This window comes from Mesocricetus auratus, unplaced genomic scaffold, assembly GCF_017639785.1.
Source record: "Mesocricetus auratus isolate SY011 unplaced genomic scaffold, BCM_Maur_2.0 Super-Scaffold_100707, whole genome shotgun sequence".
NCBI classification, from domain to species: domain Eukaryota; kingdom Metazoa; phylum Chordata; class Mammalia; order Rodentia; family Cricetidae; genus Mesocricetus; species Mesocricetus auratus.
Window position 1 is genome coordinate 10647546 of NW_024429269.1, and position 18862 is coordinate 10666407.

Genomic DNA, 18862 nt, shown 5'->3' on the forward strand with positions numbered 1-18862 from the left:
GCCTGCATGAATGTCTCTATGAAGATGTCAGGCCCTCTAGAACTGGAATTACAGATAGTTCTGAGCTGCTATGTAGGTGCTGGGAATTGAACCCAGGTTCTCTGGAAGAGCAACCAGTGCTCTTAACCTCTGAGCCATCTCTCCAGCCAGCATTTCTAATGTGATAGAACTAGATGACAGTCAAGAAGTGGGACTAAACCAAGCCAGTTTTATGATAATCAAAGTAATATTACCTTAATTCTATCTTATTCTAATTGCTGCATTTACATAGTACTTACAACACATCATTTAATTTGAACCCCGGGTAACTGGATTAGGTACTGCAGAGAGTAGATGAGACTTTATCGGCATGATAAATTAAGTGCCTTGCCTCCAGTTAAATGGGAAACAGACTGTTTGAATTTACATTTTTCCGTTTCCATGGTCTACACAGTAGACTTCTTGTATCCCTAAGGATTCATCTCAGATACCAGCAAATAGATTTTGTCACTTACTTTCTAAATTTGCAAATGAGCATGATCAATAAAGAACTGCCTGCTGGTGGTTGTTATGTTGCCAGCAGCCCTGACCCACAGTGAACCGTAGACTACCACAAAGGCCACTTGAGGGAACCTGTGAAGCAGACATAAATCAGCAAGCATGGAGAGCTGATAGCCCTTTGTCAAAGGACCTAAGGCCTTTTTTCTTGAATGGCTTCCAAGTAGTCATTTATTGTCATAAAATTGATATAAAAGGGCTTCTCTTAGAAAAATGTACAGGGTATAAGTTTTTTTTTTAAATGTTTTTGTTGGATTTAGAAAGTAACAGATACGCACTTATTTTATGATCTTAGATAAATGAAGCATTTTTATGATAACCTCTTAAAACTCTGAAAATTTGTGCCTTTGGTTTTGGTCAAATCCCTCTTTAGTATGAAAACCTCCTGTTTCTCAGTTTTTAATCAGATTTCACTGAAATTCCTAAGGACAGCCTTTGTTTTGACCCTCTTGAGTATCAGAATCACTGTCTGTAGTATAGAATGCTGTCTGTCCGTGACTGACAAAGGGCAAGGACAGCACTTGAAAGTGCTGGTCGTTGAAGGGGGAGTAAAAGGCACTGCACTTGTGTCCCCTGAGCACTGCATGCCTGCAGCAAGCAGACAGGAACTTTCTCCAGTGGTGAGACCCAAAGTTGGTGCTTTCTCCCAGGCAGGGTTGACACTTCTTACTTCTGACTTGGGAAATCTCCTTGGTGCTGCTTTTTTTTGCTTTGCTTTCCTGTTGTCGTTGTTTCAGTACAATGAGGATGACTTCATGGTAAGGGGGTTTAATTGTCAGTTACGTTTTGAAAGTGAGTAAACATAGGAATCGAGAGTCTTACACATTCTTGAAATGCTTGTCTTGTTGATATATAGCAGGGTACTTTGCTTTGTTCCTTTATAATCAGTCCTTAATTCACTTTCTCCAAGGAATGAGTTTATTCATTTAGCATCCTTTAGTTAGAATAGTGTAGTATAATTGGAGTTTCTGATGCTAATCTCATATCCATACAAGATTTTCAAATTAATGAGAGATGGAATTCTTGGGTGTTTTTAGTATTTGAAAATACCATACTGAATTTAGTTCTTTGAAAACTGACGGTTTTAGGTGTAGCTCAAAATAGCATTTGATATCTGCATAGTGTATAATTATCTTCATGTATATTTTGTTTCTAAGTGATGTAGTGAAATATAAGAGTTTTTACTTAAAGATTACTCTTTTGTTTTAAAAGGAGTATAAGGTATGTAACTTGTTAGCTGTTCTATAATGTGTATACATGCATTAAGAAATTAAGGGCTATAAAACCCCCAGATAGTAAGGTTATAGGTAATTTTATTTTCTTTGATTTTTTTTAACCTTCTGGGTTTTCTGAGATTAAGATTATACTATATTATTTTCATAGGCTGAAAAAACAATTTAAAAATAGTGTATTTATGTTCAGAAAACCAAACTTGTGATGAGAACACATTTTGTTTTTGATGCTCATGTATTAAGAATAAGGGCTAAAGGGGTATACCTCCTTAGGAGCTCCTTCCACCCTCAAGGGTTCTTCTCTCACTTTTCTCTAGTAAATGTGCATTCATTCTGAAGAGTAGGGGTGGGGTAGGAGAGAGAATGAGACTATATACTCACTTGTCTCTATGCATTAATATGTGCATCCCTAATGGGAGCTTGCTTTGTTGGATGGCTCTGTTTATTGATGCAACTGGCCTCTGCTGAGCTATACTGTGTAGCTAAAGGAAATCTACTTGTTGAAAGCCTCAGTCACCCAGTAAGGCTCTCACTAGCCTTGTCTTGTGGTTTTTTGTTTTTGTTTTTCCTTATTTGACTATAAATATGGCTTTGGATATATTTATTTCATATTAAAGCAAATCTTTATTGTGAATATATGTTTTAATAATTAATTAGGCATTGTACTAAAAATTTGAGTATGACCATAGTTTGAAACTATACCACTTTGTGAAAGTACCAGAAACCACCCTGTCCTAAGTTGTAAATTGCTTGTGGAAGGTATTTTAGAGCATTTTTGTAAGGATGATGTCAGTTTGTATTAAATAAGATTCTGGATTTTCAGAAGCTTCAGTGTTTTCATGAAAGTTCATGTGTGAATTGTGTCCCGTGATTGATTCTCAAGATCTTAGCTGAGATTCTGAATATTTTCTTTCTTTACAATATTATAGTCCCAATAATGTTTTATTTAGAAAGGATGGACTAAATGCTAAGACTGAGAGTTACAAAATATAGGCTACTATAAATTGTCTTTAGAATTATAGTCTCAGAAGTTATTAGGTCATGTGAGTTAATATTTTTCTCCAAGTTTTATTAATTTAATTTTGTTTATTTTATTTAGTATATTTCTGCCACCAATTTGCTCATAAATGTACTTCAGTGTGTGTGTTTATGCATATAATCACGTTGGAAGATGATTGATTTTATTTAAATGTACCTGTGAAGTATTACTGCTGGTGCTTTTGTTTCCTTTTTAACTTTTTGGGGAGTATATTTCAGGCAGTGTTACGGTATTTTAAAGTTGGTTCCAAATGATCCCTTTGCCACAGCCTCCAAATACTGAGAATTTGGAGAACTATGGACTATACCTCTACACTCAGCTGATGACACTTTAATCACCATTTAAAAGGAAACCTTTTTAAAATGAAGATTATTTTACTTGGTTAATGTCTGAAGTCCCTTTGAACAGTAGGACAGGAATAATTGCTCTCTATCTGAGGTGCTTGTACCTGATTTCTACTCAGACCATTTTTCTCAGTCCACCAGTGATATTTAAACAGGCACATATTTTTCTTGAAGACTTGGAGCTGAGGGAACTTTTATGTTCAAGTAAGTGTGTATTTTGAGATAAACTTTGAGTGTGGGGGCAGGGCAAATGACCACAATGATCTGGGTTCAACCCTCAGTACAGCCAATTATTAACAACAAAAAAAGTGTATATGTGTGTAGAAGGCACTTTGATAGATAACTTCTGGATTTTACAGCCTGCATGAAGTTGCATACCTGTGCTTAATGTGATTGAGGTTAAGAGGTAAACAGTAACTACTTCCTTTAAAATTTTAAAAAATGGCCGGGCAGTGGTGGCACACTCCTTTAATCCCAGCACTCGGGAGGCAGAGGCAGGCGGATCTCTGTGAGTTCGAGACCAGCCTGGTCTACAAGAGTTAGTTCCAGGACAGCCTCCAAAGCCACAGAGAAAACCCTGTCTTGAAAAAACCAAAAAAAAATTTATTTAAAAAAATGTTTTTAAAGGAAAATTTTAAGTGCCTTTTTAAAACGTGGTATATTGTATATTGTTCATCCACGTAACTATCACTTACTTACCTTAAGCAAGTATCAGCCCTACAGTCTTTAGGAATTTAACTTTGTATTTATTTCCTAAGATTTGCCAAGCTAAGCATCTGTAAGGTCAAGGTACTAACATCAGAAGCATTTCTGAACAAAGATGCTGCAGTTGGTGGGGTGGGTCCCACTGTGTTCAGCTGTTGTATAAGCTTGCAGAAATAGTATCATCTTGACTTTAATCTTTCGGTTGTTCAGAGGTAGTGTGCATATTTCTGTTTAACCCCTGGAAATGTGCCAAAATAATTCATATCCTTATCTCCATCCTTTTTACCTTGACTCTAAATAGTCTGTGAAGAAGATTAATGAGTTGGTATTCTAGCTGGTGGATCCAGTGAAAAGGAAACTGTTTCTTTCTTTGATTTAAAAAGTTTGGAAGTACTACCTGTTTGATATTTTGGAGACTAAAATCTGTATTACCTTTCATCTCCTTGAGAATGCATTTTACATAGCAGCAAAACATAGAGTGGGAGGCACGAGTCTGAATGTTGGTGGCCTCTGGTAATCACCCTTTTCAAGTATAAAGTGAATGTATGGGTTGTTGTGTAAGTTAAATGAAGCAGGACATTTAATTATTTAGCAGTTATTTAAAATGTCAGTTGAACTCTGGGATTGAGTAGAGTCATATCCTGAGTTCCAGTCCTCTCCTGATTTGTATAACTGGAGTCGAGGTGTACGCTTAACATTTACCACATTACTTTGAAAGGAGAGCCAGTCTTAAGTCATACCAGTTCTCTGCTGGGGAGTTAGAAGCTCTAAAGCTCAAACAGACAGCACACAGAGAATATGTTTGAATAAAATCTGTTGAAACAAGACTTTGAAAAAAGTAATTAATGCCTTACAATTATTTCTTATTGAATATAGCAAACTCTGGCCTGTTCTATTCTAACTGCACTATTGAGTGAGTTCTCAAGTTCAAGTAAAACTAGCAACATTGGACTGAGTATGGAATTCCACGGTAACTGCAAACGAGTTTTTCAGGTATTGGTATTGGTATATCTGTTTTGTGCTTTAATTATTGGACAGTTTACTCCTTGCCCAGTTTGTTCCTAATGGCAAGAGTATTTGTTTTGAATGTTTGGTGTTTTATGTCTGAAGACTTGTGCTGAGATTTCATAGGATGTAGTAAATTGCTAAATTTGATTGTTGTAATTGATAAGTTGAAGTTAATTATTCAGTTCACCTCTTTAAATGACAAAAGAGTATTATAATCAGTAATCCTTAGTTCATCATTTTATAATGTTTAGATATAACTATTTCAATTGATAGGATTCTGCTGGCCTTAAAAATAGGACTGGCACAATGCCATGTATTTAAAATGTTATTGCAGATGGTGTGGGTTCTTTGTCTCTCGCGTGTATTGTTTGGCTCTGGAGTAAAGTTATGTGAAGGCATTGGCTTGAGTCCTAAGGCTCTGCGCTACAGCAACTGACTCTGCCAGCTCTACAGTCACATTTACCCTACAGGCTTTCCTGCATGAAGAAGCATTTATATAACAGTAAATGGTGTCACTTGGAAGCACACTGATGTAAATTTCAGTTAGAGGCTTCAAGATGGAGAACATTCTAGTAGAGCAGTCTAATGGAAACCTTAAGGTTCTTGTTTGCTTTGTGATTCTAAAAAGGAATGAATTTTGAGTAAGAATCATGCAAAACTTTGTATGATTTATTGACCGTAGGAAGAAGACCTTCGCCAGATCTTCATGTTAACGGTTGGAGTTCTGCAGGAGTTCAGCAGGCGGGAGAGCCTCAATGCTCAGATGTCTTCAGTGTTTCAGCGGTACCTTGCACTAGCCAACCAAGTTCTGAGCTGGAATTTTCTCCCTCCAAATTATATCCTTTTAACAACGGGAAGGGTTGATTTGTGGTGCCTTTGTAGAAGGCTTAATCATGAAGCCCTGGCCTTTATGTCCTTGGCTTTTTTTTTTTAAGGGAATGGAAGCTTTTTTTCTTCTTTTTGGAGAAATGGAATTCTATTATACCATAATACAGTAGACTATGTAGAACATGTAAAGTCGAATTTACTACTTTGTTGAAGAGGGTTGAGTGTATGAAAACATTTGGTGTCTAATAAGGCTGTTGCTGACTGAGGAAGAGGACAGTACTCCTGGGAAGGAAAAGACAAAATGTGCTAAATGCATGTTTATTCAGCAGTAGAACCATTTTTTCCTTGCATGTGATTAAATTAAAAATTTTTGACTGACTTTCTTTAGTTAGAAAGGCTCTGGTTTAGTCATTACAAACTGTTGAAGCGTATGTAGTAAGTTAGTGGTATGCTTTCAGTTCAGAGCATCTGCTGCCGAATGTTATATTGTGTCTTAGGGTACTGTAGTGCCTGCTTGTAGCGCTGTTCAATCAGGCAGACCTGGTTCAAGCCTCAATTGATCGCCAGCAAATAGTTGGACCTTTTGAATCTTAATTTTTCCAAACAGAGAGGATGTTGTGCATTGAGTAAATTAAATGAAGCAGCATAGTTAGCACACTCAGAGTTGACGGCTGTTACGGAACTCTTGGTATCTTTGAACAAAATAGTCTACAGTTAACGTCCCATGTCATGCTCCTTTATAACTGTCATATGCCATGTTACACATTTGTACCTGGTATAGAACATTAAATATACCCTGTTCTAGATGTCTTTAATCAGCCCTTTCCTGAGGCTTTAGGACAGTGTTTCAGAGGAAAATGCTGCTTCCAAGAAGACTAGTAATGGATGGTGAGTTTTATTAGAGGCTTAGGATAAGGCTCATCTTTGTTCCAACATAGCCAAGATCTGTTGCATTCGTATGCATAGGTTTGAGACCTGCAAAACTGTGAGCAGTGATTGCCATTTTCAAGTTACTATATTTACCTACTAGAAAACTAACTGGGAAAGGCAGGTGGTATGAGATAAAGTGAACCACTGACTTGTTAAACCAGGAATTCTCCAGGCTTCTTTGCCAAGGGCAGTCACATTGGAATGAAGCTTGCTATCAAGTTAACCATATTCTCCTTTTATGCCTATCCTTTATCTTTTATCCATTAACCAACTATATATATCTTTAATTTGTACATTTAAGTCTTTAGAGTTGCAAAGGACTCATACCTTCTTTTTTGCTTTGAAGTTTTGAGAGAACTGATACTGAAGCCCAGACTGGCCTTGAACCCACAACTATCCTTCTGTGTCAGCTCTCCAGCGTGTCACTCCTAGGCACATACTTTAACTTCATTTTTAAAATATTTCCTTTTTTTATTTTTAATTTTAATTTTAAATAGCTTGTTTTACATGTCAATCCCAGTTCCCTCTCTCTCCCCTCCTCCCGCATTCCCCATCCCCCCAGCCTCCCACCCTATCGCCAATTCCTTCCACATAGGGGATATCTAGAGTCTGTCATTTCACTCAGGGTAGGGTCCAGGCACTCCCCTAAGAGTCCAGGCTGAGAGAGCATCATCCCTCTTTGTGCTATGGGCACACGATGACTGTATTCCAGGGGTAGACACTGATCCACTGCTCAGAATATTTTCTTTTTAATATAATATTGTTTGCTTTCAGTTTTCTTTCCTTTCTTTTACATCCCTCCCAATGAGGTAAGGCAGGACCTCAAAATCTAACAATCTGGTCTTAACTCACGATCATGTTTTCCTCCTTCTCCTAAGTGGTAGAATTACAGATGCATGTTCACCACATCCAACTTGGCTTGCTTGCTTGCTTTTGTGTGTGTGTGTGTGTGTGTGTGTGTGTGTGTGTGTGTGTGTGTGTGTGTGTGTGTGTATCTTTATTTACTTTTATTGTATGGATTTTTGCCTTGCATGTGTGTTTGTTCACCACACTTGTGTGTGCTAGGTCCCTATGGAGGTCAGATGAGGTTATCAGATCCTTTGGAGCAGGAGTTACAGTGCTGTGAGCCATTGTGTGGGTGCTGGGAATCCAACCCAGGTCCTCTGCAAGAACAGCCAGTGTTCTTAACCACTGAGCCATCTCTCTATCCTGTTTGTCTTTAAAGGATGGTTTTTCAGAATTTATTCAAAAGAGTCTATTATTATAGTTGAAGTACCACTGTAGTAGGATCTTGTGAAGAGAGATTAGACTAGTTTTTTTTTTTTTAATAAAACTAAGCAAACAAAAAAAACAATAGCAACCAAAGGGGCAGTCACTGAGCCTTCATGGACTTGTGTTAGGTCCTCTACAAAGATGTTCTGGTTGTTAGTTTGCTGTTCTTTGTGGAAATCCTAATAGTGGGAGTAGAGGTGTCTCTGGCTCTTTTGCCTGCCCTTAGGACCCTTTTTCTCCTACTGGGTTGCCTCATGGGACCCTGATATAAGGGTTTGTTCCTACCCTAATTGTGATTTATTGTTGGGTTGTTTTTTGTTTTTTCAAAATAGCGTTTCTTTGTTTCATACTGGATGACCAGGAACTAGCTCTAAACCAGGATAGACTCAAACTCACAGAGATCTGCTACCTCTGCCTCCTGAGTGCTGGGATTAAAGTCATGCACCACTATTGCCTGGCAGTCTTTTTTTGTTGTTGTTGTTGTTGTTGTTGTGTTTTTTTTTTTTTTTTTTCGAGACAGGGTTTCTCTGTGGCTTTGGAGGCTGTCCTGGAACTCGCTTGGTAGTCCAGGCTGGTCTCGAACTTACAGAGATCTGCGTGCCTCTGCCTCCCGAGTGCTGGGATTAAAGGCATGCGCCACCAACGCCTGGCTTTGCCTGGCAGTCTTACTGTAACTTGTTATGCTATGTTCAGTTTATGCCCCTGGGAGACCTGCTTTGCTCTGAAGGGAAACAGAAGGAGTAGATCTGGGGGTTATGGGAGGTGTGGGAGAGAGGAGTAACTGTAGTTGGGGTGTATTCTATGAGAGAAGAATAAAAAGAACAAACCAAAAGCAGGGGTAGAAAGATGACTTAGCATCTTGTAGCATGCTTGTTCCCCAGCACACAACCATCTTAACTCTTTCAGGAGCTCTGATGCCCTCTTCTGGCCCACTTGAACACCAGGCACTCATATGGTGCACAGGCAAAACTCCAATATACATAAAATAATATGCATGGAGCTGGGCGGTGATGGCACATGCCTTTAATCCCAGCACTCTGGAGTCAGAGGCAGGTGGACCTCAGAGTTTGAGGCCAGCCTGGTCTAAAGAGTTAGTTTCAGCATAGGGCTACACAGAGACACCCTGTCTTGGGGGAGAAAAAAAAAAAGAGGTCATATATGGTAGGTAGTACATGCCTGTAATCACAGCATTCACTTGTGAGACTGAGGAAGGAGACTACTGTGAGTTGAAGGCCAGCTAGAGTTACATAGCAAGACTGAGTTTCTAGAAAACAGAAAAAACTAGGAACAGATTTTAAAAGTACCAGTCCATATGGAGCTATCAAAACATTAATTATGTATGTAGTGAAATAACAAAAATTGCACTGCATATGTCATAGCCAATTCTAAAGTGTTTTAGGGGAAAATATAGTTGGCAGAGAGTTAGTTTTGAAAAGAAAAACAGTTCCCTAAGAGTTTGGAAACAAAGTTTGTCTGAAAGATACACACAAAATATTTTATGAAGTCCTTAGATAAAGTGTTGGAAAGTAATTACTGCAGTGTTACCAAAGGAAGATGTAATTCGTCTAAAGGTCTTGAGGGCTGTTGGGTGAGGTGTTCATGTTGTGATCTCAGCCTTCAGGAGGTAGTCAGGAGAATCAGAATTTCAAGGTTATCCTTGGCTACATAGTGAGTTTGAGGCCAGCCTGCTATACACGAGACCCAAAGAGAGGACCAGGAATCCGAAAGGATGGCTAATTGTAAAAATGCTTGCTGCTCTTCCAGAGGATTCAGGTTTGGTTCCCAGCACTGATGTGTCAACTGCCTGTTTGACTCCAGGAGATCTAATATCCTCCTCTAGCCTCCATGAATACCCATACATACATGCACAGACACCATATACATAAATGATACTTTAAAAAATTTTTTGGAGACACTGGCTTTGGCTTTCAGTTCTCCTGTCTCAGCTTCAAAAGTTCTCATAGGTACCAACCATGCCTGGCTCTTGAGAATATTTTTCTACTTCATGCTTATGAATGTTTATGCGATCAATGATTGGTGAGCTGAACCACAGCTGAATATTCCTTTGAGTACATACGTTTCAGTTTAAGAAAACTTGGCAATGGCATTAAACCAAGATACAGTTTAGACATAATTAATGGAAATCCTTTTTAAAGAACCCAATTCTGACTAAGTTATAATTTTGACAATTACTTGGAGATCCATCCATCATCATATTCAATTCATAGGGAAAAATATTTAGATTTGTACCATAGAGAGGATCAAATAGTGAAATTTAATTAAAATGCATGTTGATCAATTATAAAAAATGACTACCTTTTAGAGAAAACAGGCCTCATAAAATGTCTTAGCCTCGGGCCGGGTGTTGGTGGTGCACGCCTTTAATCCTAGCACTCAGGAGGCTGAGGCAGGCAGATCTCTGTGAGTTCGAGACCAGCCTTATCTACAGAGGTAGTTCCAGGACAGCCTCCAAAGCCACAGAAATCCTGTCTCCCAAGAACAAAAACAAACAAACACAAAACCCAAAACAAAACAAAAAAGTCTTAGCCTAGCTTGTGTCAAATGTATTTGATTTAGAATGATATCATGCTAAATAAGCTGTCTATGTTCATTTACTTGACAGATGCTAGAATCACCCAGGAGATGGGCCCTGGGCACGCCTGTGGGGTTGGTTACCTTGGTGACATTAATTGGTGTGGGGAACTCTTTCTTCTTCCTCTTTCTTTTTTTTCCCCTCCTCCATTTTTTGAAACAAGATCTTACTATGTAGCCCTGGCTGACCCAGAACTCCTTATCTAGACCAGTCTGGCTTCAGATTCCCAGTACTCAAATTTTAAAGGCATGCGCTGAGCTATATAAGTGGAGAAAACAAGGTGGGCACTTGGTTGCAGGCATTCATCCCTTGCTCCTTCAAGCTGGAGCTAGGACTCTGAGTTTGTAACACTACATCTTGCTTGCTCATGAGATTCTTTTGTTTCATGACTTTGAGCTGGTTAATCTTTTTGTCAGCTTGACATAAGCAAGGGTCATTTGAGAAGAGGGAACATCAGTTGAGAAAATCCCCCCATCAGATTGGCCTATGGGCGGTGCCATCCCTAGGTAGTTGGTCCTGGATTGTTAAAGAAATGAAGCTATGCAGACCATGAGAAGCAAACCAGTAAGCAGCACATGCAGGTATAGTCATGTTTACTTTTTGTGGTAGGCTTCAAAGCATAGAAATTTATAGTTTCAATGATGTTCCATTTACCTAACTTTTAAGAATTTGTTACTGCATATCAGAAACAATCTGATCCATGGTGACACAGCTTTTTATTTTTTTAATTATTTATTTGTATTATATGTACATTGATGTTTTGCTTTCATATATGTCTGTGTGAGGGTGTTGGATCCCCTGGAACAGGAGTCACAAACAGTTGTGAGTTGCCATGTGGGTGTTAGCAATTGAAACCAGGTCCTTTGGAAGAGCAGTCAGTGCTTTTAACCGCTGAGCCGTCTCTCCAGCCCCACAGGTTTATATTCTATGATTTCTGTATTTTTTGATCCACCTTGAGTAACTTTTCATGTATAGTGTGAGGTGATGAGTCACCTTTATTCATATACATGTGGATATCCGGGTGTCCAGCAGGTGATTATTGATTACAAAGGTAGAAGAGACTGGGACAATGCCTTATTGGTCAGTGAATGGTTGGTGTCTCTGTAACTATGAAACCAAGTCAAACCACTCTTCAGTTTGGAGTTCTTTGGATCAGTGTGGGAGAAACTATTTATTGGAACCACTGGTTTATTAAAAACAAATATGCTTGTTCACTCTACCACTTATGTATTTATTACCACTTAACTAAATACATAAGTGGTAAAGTGAGTGAGCCACAATTGTAGTTCTATTGGCAGTTCATGGGAAAAGACCAAGGATACTGGTAAACTCTGAAGGGTGCACAAGAGGTCCTACAGCAAACAGTTATCAGGCCCCAATGGCAGTAGTCCTCTAAACAGAAACGTGCATGTAAGTGTTCCCAGCCGTTTTCTCCATAAAGTGGAAACAAACCAAAGGTCCCTCAGCTGATGAGCGAATAAATAAAATGTGGTATATCCATGTAATGGAATGTTATTTGTAACACAGTCAAACTTTGAAAACACTATACTAAGAAAGAGTCTGTTGTGAAAGAAACCACTTAGCAAGTACTTTAATACATGATTGCTTTATATGCAGTATTCAGAATGAGCAAATTGGAGACAGAACACTCAGTGGTTACCTAGATAGAGCACGGGTGTCTGGGAAGACATAGGAGATGACTGCAAAGCATACCAAACTTCTTTCTGGGGTGATGAGTCTGTTCTAAAATTAGATGTGTTCATGGTACATAACTGTGAATGGAGTAAAACTATTGAGTCACTGAACAAATTGTATAGTATGTGAATTATGTCTCTGTCAAGCTTTAAAAATATCTGGCATGCCAAGGTTTATCATGCTGCTTTACTGGTTAGGTACATGCCTCCATGCACCCTGTTAGTAGAATTGCATTTTGGGGAATGATTTGAAGTGAAGATAGAATTTGGGAAGTTAGTTCGAGGCCAGCCTCCAAAGCCACAGAGAAACCCTGTCTCGAAAAACCAAAAAAAAAAAAAAAAAGAATTTGGGAAGTTATTACTGTGATGTGTAACTTTGAAATTAAGGTAGTGGGATCAGTCTTGCAAAGGGTAACAGAAAGCCATGGTCTTTGAAAACAGAAGCCAAGGAGACTGAGAAGATGGGAGAAGAAAAGATGAGTGTCAAATAAAGGTAGCACCTGTTGCCAAGGTTAACTGGGAGATTATTTTTCAGTTGCATCTCGTATCTTTTAGACTTAATTGAACCTGTGGGAGAAGGGCAAAGCTGTATTTTAGAGATTGAGTCATGCCTAGTGAGTGAAGAACTAAGGTGATTATAGATATTCCACAGAATATGTCAGCTATGCTGCCTCCAGACTGGAAGTTTGAGTCAGGGGTGATGCATTTTGTATTTGAAGTATTGGGAAGAAGAATACTTATTGTCCAAGGCGAGAGGAGAAGTTAGGATTTAGGAAAGGTGTGATGCTGTAGTGTTAGGCCAGTGATATAGATGTTAAGATAGCCTAGGCTCGGCTGATGAGAGAGGTAGGAAGCTGCTTGGTAGTGTGGGGTGCTTGTCTTCATGATGCAGGGTTTTATTAACTTCTGGCTGGATCAGCTCTAAGTTTGTTTGAAAGTATAGGAACATAGTGTAGTAATGAGCATCTGGTAGAATATTTAAATACAGATATAAAGTAGGGCTGTGAAGTATTTTCTTCTGTCCTCTCTGGGTAATCAGTTTCACACCAACTTATGTTTCTATTGCTATCTGATAGGCCAAGTTGGGAAGAGAGTAGGTAAAATGAGTAATCAATATTTGTGTGCATTAGTCTTTTCAGGGGTTTCCCCATGTTACTGTGGTGATACCTTGTTTTTACAAATAAAGCTTCTCTGAAGATCAGAGGATGCAGCTTGCCACTAGGTCACTATAGAGATCTGCAGGTCTGTACAGACAGACAGAAAGTGAGATGGTTGGGCATAAAAAGGTACCAAGCCATGTAGCTAAACATAGATAAGAATTATGGGTTAATTTAAGTTGTAAGAGCTTGTTAGAAATAAGCCTGAGCAAACAGTTTATAATTAATATAAGCCTCTGTGTGTTTATTTGGAACTAAATGGCTACAGAACTGGGTGGGACAGAAACTTCCATCTACACATTACAAAAAAAGCATCCCCTTTCTACAAACACAAACAAACCCAGCAGATTTTTCTGATCCTGGGTCATTGGAGGAGGAAAGAGTCATTGAAGAACAGACTTTTTAGTCTTTGGCACAATTGATTTTGCCTACTGTAACCTATATAGTTGTTCAGGAGATTCTGTTTAGTTTTGTAGCTCCTGGACATGTTGTTCCCACCTGCCTTTCCTCCTGTCCATTCTGTGCCCTGTCCTCTGTGTGCTGAACCACACAGTGCTTCTATGCCATTGCCTTAGAGGGGCACTTGAGTACAGGAACGGGGAGTCAGAGTTGTCAGAGGCAGAGAATGGAAGGTGGACTAAGTTTGTGCTTCCAAAGCCAGTTTATGTTCCCTTTCTACCCCACACAGTGTTCACATGGTATTTGTAGGTTAAGTTTGCACAAGAGTGGAAGGAATGAAGTCTAGGAGTGAACTTGCTTTCACCGTCTCCACTCAACTACGTAGAAAACTTAGGCCACGGTGTCTTAGAAGCTGAAGCTCGTGTGTCAGTGGCAGCATTGTTTGGTACTCTTTACCTTTCGACTCAGGAAGTTAATTCATTTATTCAGGTGTCAGTCTGGGCAAGTCTTATTTAACTACTATAATATTTCTCACTAGAAAATGGTTTAAAATTGTGTAGCACTTATCAGGAATTCTGTCTGTTGAGTTCTTAATTCCATGAGCCAGCAGCCTAGGTTATTTCAGTTCAATCATTCTCTGTGGATGCCACAGCAAGGCAGTCATGCAATGTGCTCTGCAGCTTAAAGTGTGGTGTTGCTTAATTTGGAAAGTGATGGTGGTGGGAAGAGAGCTGCCCTCTGAGTTATATAGGCCTTCCTTGCCTCAAATTTAAGTGGCAACAGTCATGAAAAGGTCAGGACTGTTTATGCAGAGGTTTGGTTTATTGATTCCTAAAATGGTTTCTCGAATGTCTTTCTGTGCATTTGAACTCAGGCCGCAGAGTTTTTGTTGTTTTTAGAAAGCTGGTCTGTAGAAAGCACATCATGACCATGTAGGTTTTGGATTTTTGAAACAGGGTTTCTCTGTGGCTGTCCTGGAACTCGCTCTGTAGACCAGGCTGTACTCAAGCTGCCTACCTCTGCCTTCCGAGTGCTGGGGTTAAAGGCGTGTACCACTGCTGTCTGGCTAGATTTGAGTTCCTAATTGCACTGGTGAAATTGTACAGATCGATTGCCACTAATGGAAAATTACTGGTCCACTCAGTTGAACATACAAAGGTGGTTTTAAGTGTTCTGACAGTGCTCTTGGTAACATTGTATATTTGTTTAGATGAAGATCGCACATGTCCACTGAGAGAGCTTCAGTGATTAGGGTTAACCCTGTGATAAGGGTTAACACTGTGAGCCTACATCTCAGCTATTTTTTTGTTTTTTAATTCCTTGAAAGAACAAATCTGGTGGTTTGGATGATGGTGCCCTCCCCCTATAAGCTCCTATACTTAAATGCTTGGTACCTAGTTGATAGAAATTTGGTAAGGTGTAGAAGGTGTGGCCTTGATATAGGAGGTGTGTCACTGGGGGCATGGGCTTTGAGATTTCAAAAGCCTATACTGTTCCTAGTTATTTCTCTCCTTCACACTTGTAAATAGGATGTAGACCGTCAGCTACTGTCCTAGCTCTATGTCTGCCTGCCTGCTGCCATGCTCCCCACCTCAGCGATAATGAACTAACCCTCTGAAACCGTGAGCAAGCCCTAATTACATTTTTTTAAACTTGCTTTGGTCATGGTGTTTCTTCACGCCAATAGGAAAGTAGCCAAGACAGTAAACTATGCTTTTTTATCTCCCACCAGCTTTAATGACTAGCCCTGCCACTGTAATGCATGAGTAGTCAGTGTATCAGAGTGGAATGTAGAAGATTTAATTGCATAGAAGTCTCTGAGCCAGCCTCCAAAGCAGCATCCTTGTCATTGGTACCCAAATGTGCAGAGCTTGCCTGAATAAAAGTAATGGAAATGTCATTTGATTGGGTACATGTTGTTGAAGCTATTGGAACATTTGCTCTTAGACTCTGTTTTTAAAATTCACTTAGGGTGCTGTGTCTGCATGGTTTCAGGGAATGAAGAAAAGACACAGACAAATTTAAATCAGGTGGACTGGGCGTTCTGATGGAGAAACTGCAGCACCTGGGAAGCTCAGCGCAGTTACTGTATACAGTTGAACAAGGAGGCAGAGATTACTGCATACAAACATAGAGGCAGGATTTATGGTATACAGCTGAATTGAGGAAGTAGGTTTAGCTAATCTTGTAAAGGTCCTCTCTGTAGAGGATAGTCTTTAGGCCATGAACATGGGGGTGTAGGGGAAACTAGCTTGGGTATTTTCTGCACATTATCAACACTATCAATACACTTGAACCAGGAGAGAAAGCTTTGCTATTTCCCGTGGATCTAAAGCATTGGTGTCCTTGACATGGCTGTTCTGGTGCTTTTGTTGTTTTGGTTTCTGTTGAAGACAGGGTTTTATGTAGTCAAGGATAGCCTTGAACTCCTGAGCCTTCTGTACCTACTTCCTAAGTGCAGACTTAAAGGTGTGTGCCCTTCCTGGTTTGGTAACAGTCTTGATCCAGGTTCTCTGCATTGTTTCCTGTGGCAGCTATATCATTTTGTATTATCCTTGCAACATACAAGAATATATTGGCTCTTCCATGTCCTGTATCCTCTTCAGTACTGTGTCTGTACCCATCCTTCTGCCTGTGTCTGCCTAGGGGATTATAGGCACATGCTCCCAGTTTATGGAGTGGTGGAGGCTGAATCTTAAGTCTGCGTGCATGCAGAATAATCACTTCACCAACTGAACCACATCCCCTGCAGGTTTTCAAAGTATTTGCAGACTACAGCCCTGCCCTGTAGTTGAGATGGATGTGCTTGCTGAGAGCAGTCTGTTGTTCAAGAACTTGACACAGAAGACTTAGTAGGATTAGCCAGTGAGAGTCACTGGTAGCGAGTGATTAAACTTGACCTCTGCTCTTGGCCTAGTATGTGTTTGTCTTGGTCCTGTAGTTAAAGAATAGGGCAGGTGGTGAAGATGTGCTTTTGATTTCTCAGAGCCTTGTGAGCTTTCCTCTGCTGAAAATTTGAGAGGCTCTTTGTAGAGAGGGGCAGGGAATGCTGAGTTAGTTTCTGCTCGAAGGTATAGTAGAATTTACATGTGGCTCTGACTGATTTTCCAAGTAACTAAGATGGCTCAGCTTAGAAGACAGTTTTAGCACCTAAGCATGACCCTTTGCTTAGAACCCTGGCTGAGAATGAGTGGGCCTGTGCTTAGTACAGGGACAGAGCACACATACTAGGCTTCTTAATTTGGCCAAACATGAGGAAGGGAAGGTTAGATGGGGTAGACACAATTTTAAAAGTAACAGAGGATTATTAAAAAACAGAATGCAGCTCTATATGAATATTTTGTTGGTTACAAATGAAGTATTATATAAAATATAAATTATACAGATACTTACATATTTAAAATTAAGGCTCAAAGAAATTTGGGGTGTACAGATATTTTGTTGTTTGTTACTACTGTCATTCTTGTGCTCCATAAAATCTGACTCTGTGTACTATGTATAATGAAAGATTGCTCATTAGCAGACCACTCTCTTATCGATGACATGTTTCTTTAATGTGGTCAGTGAGAACCAAAACTTTTCAGTCTTGTAAAAGAACTACTATTGTTTAATTGAAGTTTTTTTTAACAAAATTTGCTTTAACATTCAAATAATTTTTTGCGTGAAAGTGCCGTGGTACATGTGGAAGTCAGAGGACAAAGCTGTAGAATGGGTCCCCTTCTACCTTTAAGTGGCTTCTGGGGATTGAGCTCCTCAGGCAAGGCATCAGACTCAGAAGTGCTTTTACTTGTTGGATGATCTTGCCAGCACACAATTTTTTTGTTTGTGTTTGTTTTGTTTTTGAGATAAGGTATATCTATATAGTCCTGACTGTCCTACAACTCACTATGTAGACCAGGCTGACCTCAAACTCATAGAGATCCACTTGCTTCTGCCTCCTGAGTGCTTGAAGTAAAGGTATATGCCACTGCACCTAGCTCAATAGTTTCAAGACATTGTTTTAAGAGTAGAAAAGTTATATTTCTAAGTTCTGACCATAGTGACTTCATCTATTTTTCTTTTTTTAAAAATGTGTTTCTACATTAAGAATTACTTGGGGATCGAAATAGCATTTGAAATCTCTTTGATTACAAAAATATTTGAATTACAAACAAGAAACTGAGTTACCTTAGTTCTTTACATCATCTTGATATGGTCTAGATTTACATGTACAAGTTCCCCTCACAGTATCACGCAATCTCTGTACTACATATACACACATCACACCATTTTAGGTCATACAGTAGTTAATTATGTTTCATTACTGACCTTTCACATAATAAAAATTAATAAAACAGCACTAAAGCTAGAACAAGATGAATAGGTTGGTTCTCTGTTTCATGATGTATATAGAGCCTTTGTTTCTTTTCCTAAATAATCTGTTCTGAGCCCAGAAGATCCCTGAGCTGCTTTACTGTGACTTTCCAAAGCATGTAAAAGAGAATATCCAGTAGACTATTTGTGGAATAAATAATAATGTCATCAGTAGATCTTTCAGTTTGTTTTTCTAACGGTAACCAGCGGTTCTGCTAGTGTGTTGTGCTGACTGTAGCTGGTGCTTTGGGGAGATGAATTCACTTTGCATTGATGACCCTGCTTTTTCAGGGGTTTCATTCTTTCTGTCCACAAGGGGGCAGATAAAGGAAGAGGGAACTGTGAAATGAGCCTGTTGGGTTTCACTTTTGCTAGTCAGAATTGCAGGAGTTTAGGAATGACTTCAGAAAGAAGCAGTGACTTCCTTTCTTAAGACAACTCAATGCCCTCTCCACCTACCTTCAGGGACCAAAAGAAAAGAAAATTGTTTGTTTTGTTTTCCAAGACAGGGTTTCTCTGTGTTGCCCTGGCAGTCCTACAACTCTCTCTGTAGACTATGCTGGCTTTGAGCTCAGATCCCCTGGCCTCTGCTGGATTAAAGGCATGCACCACTACTGCTTGATTGACAAAAAGACATTCTTACAAACAGCCATCTTTTAACGAGTAGCTACCAAAGCCTTGTTACAGCCTTCAATTTTCTCTGCAAATAATTTTTGCAGAGTGTCATCTTAGATGCCTATATCCAGATTTCTCATTGAATGAGAATTATGC

At 39.3% G+C, this 18862-nt stretch overlaps 1 protein-coding gene across 2 annotated transcripts in view; it reads left to right on the top strand.

Moving 5' to 3' along the window:
• The window catches only part of Xpo4 (exportin 4), an 83128-nt gene that overhangs the window by 23907 nt on the left and 40359 nt on the right, over window positions 1-18862 (top strand). For both annotated transcript variants that reach the window (XM_040740594.1, XM_040740595.1), the window contains exons 5-6: window positions 4734-4850; window positions 5548-5701. In XM_040740594.1, coding sequence (XP_040596528.1) covers window positions 4734-4850; window positions 5548-5701 — 271 coding nt within the window. The remainder of the gene's footprint in view (window positions 1-4733; window positions 4851-5547; window positions 5702-18862) is intronic.